Source organism: Drosophila willistoni, chromosome 3R (assembly GCF_018902025.1).
Source record: "Drosophila willistoni isolate 14030-0811.24 chromosome 3R, UCI_dwil_1.1, whole genome shotgun sequence".
Classification (NCBI taxonomy): Eukaryota; Metazoa; Arthropoda; class Insecta; order Diptera; family Drosophilidae; genus Drosophila; species Drosophila willistoni.
The window spans coordinates 30,505,088-30,514,365 of NC_061086.1; the positions used below are offsets into that span (position 1 = coordinate 30,505,088).

The 9,278-nt window shown below is 33.9% G+C and overlaps 3 protein-coding genes across 3 annotated transcripts; 2 read left to right on the forward strand and 1 right to left on the reverse strand.

The window, feature by feature from the left end:
• Positions 1-4,951: 4,951 nt before the first annotated feature.
• On the reverse strand, positions 4,952-5,805 carry LOC111519694. The gene is made up of 3 exons (XM_047009220.1): positions 5,449-5,805; positions 5,266-5,388; positions 4,952-5,205 (listed from the first exon to the last, which is right to left on the reverse strand). The coding sequence occupies exons 1-3, from the start codon at positions 5,691-5,693 to the stop codon at positions 5,070-5,072; spliced, it is 504 nt and encodes a 167-aa protein (XP_046865176.1). The 5' UTR covers positions 5,694-5,805; the 3' UTR covers positions 4,952-5,069.
• A 341-nt stretch (positions 5,806-6,146) lies between these two features.
• On the forward strand, positions 6,147-6,980 carry LOC6649452. The gene is made up of 3 exons (XM_002072026.4): positions 6,147-6,540; positions 6,601-6,723; positions 6,788-6,980. Exons 1-3 carry the CDS (start codon positions 6,215-6,217, stop codon positions 6,921-6,923), a joined length of 585 nt encoding a protein of 194 aa, XP_002072062.3. The 5' UTR covers positions 6,147-6,214; the 3' UTR covers positions 6,924-6,980.
• Positions 6,981-7,161: 181 nt separating this feature from the next.
• On the forward strand, positions 7,162-8,522 carry LOC6649453 (serine protease 7). The gene is made up of 5 exons (XM_047011692.1): positions 7,162-7,237; positions 7,351-7,509; positions 7,578-7,677; positions 7,735-8,021; positions 8,076-8,522. The coding sequence occupies exons 1-5, from the start codon at positions 7,162-7,164 to the stop codon at positions 8,378-8,380; spliced, it is 927 nt and encodes a 308-aa protein (XP_046867648.1). The 3' UTR covers positions 8,381-8,522.
• Positions 8,523-9,278: the final 756 nt, after the last annotated feature.

Sequence of the window (9,278 nt, forward strand, 5' to 3'; positions counted from 1 at the left end):
ACAATACACACACACACACAAATACAAATCGATGTATGTATTTATATATGTATGTATATAGAAGGTGTACGTAATTCATGAAAAGCCTCAGGCAAATTTCTACATAAATGAAATATTTGATGAATTAAAACCAACAATTTGCAACGTGTTGCATAAACAAAAGAACAGAGAAGGAACAAAAAAAACTATAACAAATGATTTATTTATTAATTATTTCCATGATTCAGTAGGTCTCTCTCCACATTAAACCAATGAACTCGAATTTACCACATTATTTATTTTTCAACTTTGATTTTCAATTTCTATCTTGATGAAAAAAAAACAGTCTACAAATCTTGCCATTCCAGTGTTTGTCCTCTTCCGCCAATTTTGTCGATACACCTGTGAATCCTTAAAAACAACTTAAATACCAGAAATATTCTATTTATTTTTAGTTTTCGTTTTTGGGCCAATCGAAATTATGATCCTTCTTGCTATGAACTATGAACGTTAGGGAATTAAATTCCTTTTCGAATGAGGTATATACTATTAGGATCAGCTAAAAGTTAGATAGACTTCATCTCCTACCTCTTTTAAAAGTTCTTCTTTATCTTAATAGAATTTCCGCAGATTAGTTAAAGTTTGAGCAAAAACTTTTCACAAATTCCCCTCTTTAGATTATTTAGTTATTAATTTTATACTTGCTGCAATTTCAAGTGCCTTCGGGTAGATGAAACTTTAACTTAGCATTATTCAAAGAGCATTTCCTTCATAGATACATATGTATTTCATTTTGATCACCTTCAACTGAGTATATCATTATAATTGCCTCAGGTAAGCCAAACCAATTGAAGTTATTTGGAAAAAGTCGAAGTTCTTGCTGACTTGATAGCAATCACAAAATGCTGTCTCATGCCACATGTGACAATTTGTTAGGATGCAAGGGGGCGGGGGTTAAGATGGGTTCGGTTTGGAGGAGAAAATGGAGAGAACACACACAATATTTCTTCATCAACAGCTTAAGGCGGCGGTCAGGCAATAAATTTTGCGCTGTTAATTTGTCACATGATTTTAGTTGGCCAATTACAACTATCAGACAACAACAACAATGAGAAGAAGCAGCAGCAACTTGACAGGACACACACAAAGGATGACCACAATGGCAGCTTAACTGGCTGCCCAGTCACTCAGAGATAGAAGCGGTAGGAGAAGTGAAGTGAGGGCGGGAGGTCCTTACTAAGGCCAAAGTGTAGAAAAATGCCAACGAGGCAAAAAAAAACAGACCGAGGGAGAATAGCAACAAAAACACACACACACACAAGAAAAAGATGGAGCCAGTGACTATGCGTGTCTTGGTATTTATCTAATTGTCGTCCTAACACACACACACACACACACAAATGCGTAGAAGGAATACTGCATAAACCAAGTTGTATGTATGTCCATGTGTGGGTAAAGGCAATTTGTAGGGAATGCTGATAGTGGGGAGAAAAAAAAAATGTGAAACTAATGCGGCATTTGTGTATGTGTAATTGCAAGTGCGTATGTATGGATGACTCCTTCTCTAGCTCTCTCTCTTTCTCTGTGTAAGAGCAATTGATCCCGGGCCATCCTGACAGTTTAATAAATCCCCAACAATGCAGAGAGACGGAAGAGTGAGAGCCAGCAAGAGCAGACAAACGCTAAAGGCAAACGCTGACGCACTTCCGTTTCCTGTTTGTCGTTGACCAAAAGTCCAAAGCGACATACATATCTATGTGTGTGTATACATACGTAAATTACGGTATCCATGTTGTCCTGCTGCGATATCTGAATCTATCTCTCACTCTCTCTGTGCACAGAGCCTTATCAGCATTACAGTCGTTGCGTTAATGTTACCAAATAAGAAATTCATATCATTAATTTGATTTTGGCCTACACTCATGCGTAGTAGTAGTGGTAGTGGTACTCTCAGTGGCAATTTGTCGAGTCGAGTTCTGTTTGAGTCTGGTGTATTGCATTTCAAATGAATTGTAATTGCTCTATAATCCGAATGTCCGAATGGTTGTTGGAATGCGGTAAGCACACCATACATACTTACATATATATTAGGTAAGTAAGTAACATTGCACATTTCCATGATGGCCATGCAAATTGGTTAAAGGCCTCTCATTAATTGTAACATTCAACTGCCACAAATTTTATAACCCATACAATGAACAGTTTGCCTTGTTTTCTTGACAATCGATCGAGAAAGATTCATATGGACAATATGCCAAAAGATTTTCAAGAGATCTAAGAGATTTATCTTTTAATAACCTCATAAATCTTTCTCATATGGAGTACTTCGTTTTGTTTCCACTGATATAATAATAGAAGATTTTTAAGAGTCGATTAAATACAGGTATTAAATGGGAATTTCACTATAAAAGTATCGAATATCTTTCAAAGGTTTCTTGAAGCTCAAATCAAGCAAAGTGATGTCTTCATCTTTATCTACTGTCTAGATTCTACAATACATTATAAATATTTTTAATTAGTACCTACTCTTAATATAAATAGTTCAAAATATGAAACTTGAGATTATGTAACAATGCTTTAAAACTCTCTACTAAAGGTTGAATTATAAAACTATAATATAATTTTTAATTCAATTGGCATTTCGTTTTGTTAATATTTATTTCAGTTAAGACTATTTTTTTATTTTTTGATGATTTGATTTCAATGATGATGATTATTTCAAACACTTTTTCTTCTTAGCTCACAATTTTTATTTTTGTAAAAGATAAATATGTTTTTGATTTGAAATATGTTTGCTTTAATTTGAATAAATCTCATGTAAAAAATATATTTGTTCTTAAATTGTTGAATGTACATAAATGTTTATTTAATTACAAATCAAAAAAAAAATGCCAAAAATAAATATTTTGAATACAAATCGCATATCATATCTAATATGTTGATATCTGTATGTATGTATGAATAAACATATGATGCATGTTTGTAGATATGTCTATGGAAAATATATATATTTATTTATGAACACGATTTTATCCATGTTATCCAATAAATTTTACGTAGTCGAAAGCAAAAAGCAGCAAAACAAAACGCCTAAAAATTTATTTATTGGCTGCAATGGTTATTTACCTAAACAAAATCCGACAAGCAATGAAAAACCCCAAAAATATAATTAGTTTTTTGGACGAGCAACAAACACACACACAGAGACACACACACACACTGACACAGCATAGACATGACTTCCAGATACAATGCATCTGAGGGTAAGCATTTCATAATAAAATATTTAATTTAATTATTTCGAATATTGGTACATTTTTCGATGCGATACTCCACTCCAGTCGAGCAAATGTTTTCGGGGTGGAGTGGGAGGAGTGAGTGAGCCTCCACACACACACAAATTTGTGTGTATGTTGTGGTAATAAAATTTGTCCGAATTTTAGGCCCCATAAACTAATTACATGGCGCAGCAAAGCGAAAATGTATGAATATTAAAATTTTGCAAAGTCGAATAATATTTGCGGATCATGGCAAATAATTTCACTAAGCCAATTTACAAATTTATTTGCATTGTGGCTAAAAGCAGTAAAATGACAAATATGAAAAGGAATTTCTATTAACATTGGCAAAACATAAAGGCCAAAAGGTGTCTCAATGATGGCTCTTACTCTTGCTTAGCTGACCAAGGTGGGCCTAGATAAGCTAGAACCCTGAAGTGCATCATCTCGGAGTACAGTTTGACATGAAATGGATTGCAGAAAAAGGATTGAGGCAACTTGTCTGTAGATTAATATCAGGAATTCCAAGAAAATCTAGAAAAAAAGAATGCAAAAAGTCAACAAAATGCAGAAGAAAATGTAAATGATTCATTATTGATTAATTGATGATGGATTAATAATTTCTTAATGCTATATTTTACTTCTACTCACCTATATCCTTACAAATTTATACGAATCAGCCCCAGAAAGCTGATGCTTGACATGTGTATGAACAACAAACACACAGTCTGAGTCTGTGTGTGTGTGTGTGAGAAACAAGTGCGTCTAAAGTTCAAAGGAAAGTCATACGTTAAACGCCCATTAAATTTGGCTTAGATATGCATGACTCCCACATCTCCTACTTTGTCTGGTCGAGTTCGAGTGCGGTGTCAAGGGGTCGTGTGATTAGACTTGCCCTGGCTCCGGTTGCGGTCACGCCAAGCAAAAGTCGCGCCTTTCCTCTGCTGGCCTTTGCCATGTATCCCCATTGAGCCATAAATATTGGTAACACAATCTAAACAGTGGGCCAGAAAGGCCAACAGGAAAGAGAAGGAGCACGTTAGTTAGGGTGTGCTAGGTGCGAAAAGTCACACACACTCATACACGCTAGTAGCACACAAAAACACTCACATCCGCGTTGTTTTAAATCGTTACGAAATTGGTGTTCAATTTTTAAGACTCTCATGCCGAGGGCAAATTTATAAGTTATTGATACGTACATTAGTAACTTAAAAACTCTGAAGTGGACTTGACTATCCTTTCTTAATAAATCTTGGGAATAAAGGACATTTTTAAAACGTATTTCTTGTCAGAGCACATACACAAAACTCTTGCCCGGTTTGGAAAAACAGTTGACTAAGAGGAAAACCTTTTATTATGCATTTGTCCTGCCCCAAGAATTTTACCAGCTACCCTCCTATATGGGGGCTGTTTGTAAGGCTCCGGCTAGAACTTGCGTGTGCCTCTTAAACCTATGTAGCTACATACATACATACATACATGTGTGACTGTATAAAAAATATGCGTGTTCTTGGGTTCTTTGGGTTTTATTTTTTTAAACATGATTCCTTAACGCTTTTAATTTTGTAATTCTGTTCTCATAACATTGGAGCCTGGAACGTTGATAGTAGTAAATTGCACATGTTATTTGTCCTTTAAACATTGAATGGAATAGAAGTGAGATTCTAACATTCTGCTTTTTTCTCATTGATTGCTGATTTCTAAAATTCCAAAACTTTACTGTATTTTCTCTTGAAAGGTGAAATCCAAATTTCCTTAACAAAAAATAATATGTTAAAATATATAATTGGAATTTCTCTTTTCCTTGAGGGCTTATAAAAAATTTGTATTCATAATCGTTGCAAAACGTCGCTGCTCTTTCTTAGAAAGTTTAAAAAAAGTTCTATCCGTTTGTCGCAACTCGGCCATGTTATGATAAGGTGGCCAAAAACTTGTATATGAAGTCCATCTGGAAATTAAAAAGCATTAAAATACACATACATACATAGATATTTGGATATGGACATACTTAACAAAAGCAGCTGCATCAATGGCCCTAGCCGAATGATCTATTAGCATTTTCATTTCATGCTTAAATTGTGCATTATAATCATGTCGAGCTTTTTTATAGCGAGCATCGCATACAATATTGCTAAGGAATCAGTTAAAAATATATAGTATTAGCAAATGAGGTAGACCATTTTATACTTACTAACTAACTTTAAACTTTGTATAACTTGGATTCTGAATCTTTCTATATTTTGGGTCCTTGGGCTTCCTTTTGAAATTTTCGACAGATGATATCAATAATAGTTCTTGTGCCTTTACATATTCTTTTGATTTTAAGGCGGAATATGCTTGCTGGATCAGGCGTGTTTCCGTGACTTCATCATTCCGTGAATGAATTGTGGATCGTTTTGTGTCTAGAGTGGAATATCGACTGGGAATTGGCAGCATTTTTCTTATTCAGTTATAGCTACTCTTTTTATCTTTTAATATACATTTATATTTTTAGAATGTATGTTCAAGGCAGATATGTTATAGAATGTATTTTCAGAGCCAACTTTATTTTACAATAACTTGGTAGATTCAAAGTATAGAAAGATAGAAATATTTTTAAACGAAATAAATCATCAAGCGCAACAATTTCTATAACAATTCGATGGCAAGAGCAAGATTTAAGAGCTTTCCGACTCTTCATTCCAAAGTAATGCAAATGGAATATATATACTATATACATACTTATATGATCATCATAGCAAACATATCAAATATGAAAATGTTGATAGCCAGAACTAGTCCAATACTTGTACACACAATACATACAGACATATATACACAAAAATATGTAAAATATATAAATAAAAAAATAAAAAAAAAACAAAAAAAAAATAAATGAAATAAAAAAAAAAACCAAAAAAAAAAGTAAATGAAATAAAAAATACATATATATAGCAGAAGAAACTGAACGGCTAAACATGACCAATATGGAATTTCATAAATCGCAAATCAGTTTTGTCTTACCTATAGCAAAAGGATCCAGTGTTCAGCGTAATCCTGATTCTATCTTCTCACTTAAGAATATATCACGAAGAAGTCGGCTTACTGAAAAATATGATATAGCCGGACCAATTGCGTCACAATTTCCGGACATGAATCGACGGCATTCAATGGACAGAGCATTTGTGCAAAAGGACTTCATTCCGAGCGTTACTCATCATTTTATTGCAAATAGACATATATGCAACGATTCAACAGTTAGTCTCTCGCGTACTGTCAGTTATTCGAATTTTCATATACCACTGTAAGTTTAGATAATGACCGACCGATATTGGTGAAATAAATATTTATGATTTTATTGCAGTCGCATACGTTGCTTGGCCAACTATAAGCGAGCCAAGCGCAAGTATGAGGAGCAATTCCAAAAGGAGATAACGAATCTTGTTGACTATCAAACATCTGCCCTGGAGGCGTGTCAATTTGTGAGGTATATATCCTTTAGTGTCTTCTCTTGAAAATTTTGTTCACTTGGCTTTGTTTCTTTTAACCAGAATGATGAGTTATTTAACACTTTGGCCACCGCTTCATACTTCTAAAGAATTGCATTTGACTACGAAGAATTTTTTCAAACTGGATAAAGAGGAAGAGTCGCGCTTCAAAAAAATAATGTCAACCGATTTGATTTGATCTTTCTAATTGATCTGTTTATAAAATATATATTGCTAAAGATCTGCTAAAAATCTTCTCGCACAGTGATCATTTTCTTCGGTAATTGTAGAATCTCGCACCTCGGCGTGCCTTTTGCCCTCAGATTAAATTTTGATTTCTACTCGAGTATATAAGATCTCTCGCATTGTGTCGTCGCCATAGTCAGTTGAAAAGCATTGATTCCGGGTATTTAAAATGTGCTTTCACATTTAGAAATATGAAATTATTGTTATTGTGTTTCATTTGTCTCGATTTGTTGAGGAACTTATACGTTTTGGCTTATCCCCAGCGAGGTAAACACTGGATATATAAATAATAGACCGCAAAGTGTTAGGCGTAATGTAGTTTTTAGTTTAGATTGAATGATTTACTTTGATTTTTCATATTTTTCATTGCTTTTGCACAGTTTGGCCAGATCGTTACAGTGCTAGGAAAAGGATTCTACACAATTTGTTGCCATTTCCACCAAATTGTGGAGCAGATTCTACCAGCGATAAGATTTACAATGGCAATGATACGGCCATTGATGAATTTAGCTGGATGGTTATATTAGTTTATGTGGATCGTAAGCACATGTATGGACTATATATGTATACAGAAATTTTGACTTATCAGTTGATTTCTGTATTTTAGCTAGAGGTAATCGACACTTTGACTGTGGCGGAAGTTTGATTAACAATCTATATGTTCTAACCGCTGCCCATTGCGTTATTGAGACTGAAGAACGTCGGCTGTAGGTATCAGATCTTAACCATCTTGACATCTAAAATGTTTACTTGTTTTGCATTAGAGTTAATGTTCGCGTGGGTGAATATGACATGAGTAAGCCTATTGATTGCGTCAGAGGAGTGTGCAATCCAGCAATTGTTGAGGTGCAGGTCAAAGAGTCAATTTTGCATCCACAATATGATGATGACAATGAGAATCTTCATCATGACATTGCCTTGTTGCGTCTAAATCAATCAATTGAACTGAATCAGTACGTCCAACCAGTTTGTTTGCCCATCACTAAAGCTAGTCCACCGATTTTGCCGGGAGAATTCCTTGTGGTCTCCGGCTGGGGTTGCACTCTACAAAGTAAGAAATCACAATTACCATTTTGTTGATATTTTGCTAATATTTGTCTAACAGACCAACCAAGTAACATCAAACAGCGTCTATCCGTTGGCGCCAACGATCATCAGACTTGTGTCGAAAGATTCGCCAGTGCAGGAAACACACTGATCCCATCACAGATATGTGCTGGCGGGGAATTCTTACACGACAGTTGCAAGGGTGATTCGGGTGGACCCCTAATGCGGCAGGGCTATCAGGGAGTCTGGTATCAGGAGGGTGTTGTCTCATTTGGCAAGGGTTGCGGTCTCAGGGGATGGCCTGGTATCTACACACGCGTGGCACACTACACAAATTGGATACAAGACACAATTAGGCCATAGTAAGAAGAAGCCAAAGTAAAAGTCCTAGATCTACTTACATTTTTATCTATACTAATTAAAGAATACAAAGGATAATAGTCAGTTTAAGCACTATTAATTCACATCACAAATAAATCTATGAGTTTTCGCATCAAAGTATGTTAAGTATGTTGCTAGTAAAATGTTGCTGCAACATTTTGTTGCTGACAACTATGAAAACAAAGAAATCGTGTTGCTTTACTTTTTTCAAGTTTTTTTATTCATTTTTTTTTTAGTTTTTCTACTCTTGTTTTTAACATTTTTTTGTGTGTTGGTAATTTTTTAAAAAAAATTTTTACTTTTTTTTGTTACGTTAGTTTAGAAATTTTTTGTTTTTTTTTTTGTCGTTTTGTATTGGGTTTTTGTGTATTTTTTTTTGTTGTTTTGTTTTATATATGCATCATTATAATCAATTATTAATATAATAATAGTAGTAAATATTACTCTTTATGGTTTAAACTATCACGTTTTTCACAATTATCTCTCATTCTTTTATTTTCTCAGTTTTCATTTTCATTAAGTAGCTTAAAAATTTAGTTTCTGTTTTAGAGATGTATTTCTCCCCTTACATTTGTTGTTTCACGTTCAATTCGTTATAAAGGTATTTTATTATAGTTAAACTTCAATTATATTTTGTATAAAAATTAAAAACTTAAAGAGCACATAGAAGGTCAATAATCAAGTATATATATTTATATATATATAAATGTGTATAAGTGTGTAGTTAATTTAGAATAGAAATAATAATGGAAAAGAGAAAACATATATGAATTCAAGAGGGCAAACACTTCAATGTGTGTCCAAGTAGAAAGGTTAATAATACCCATTACAAATTTTGGTTACAAATGTCTATTACACTTTTTTGTATATATTAATGTTT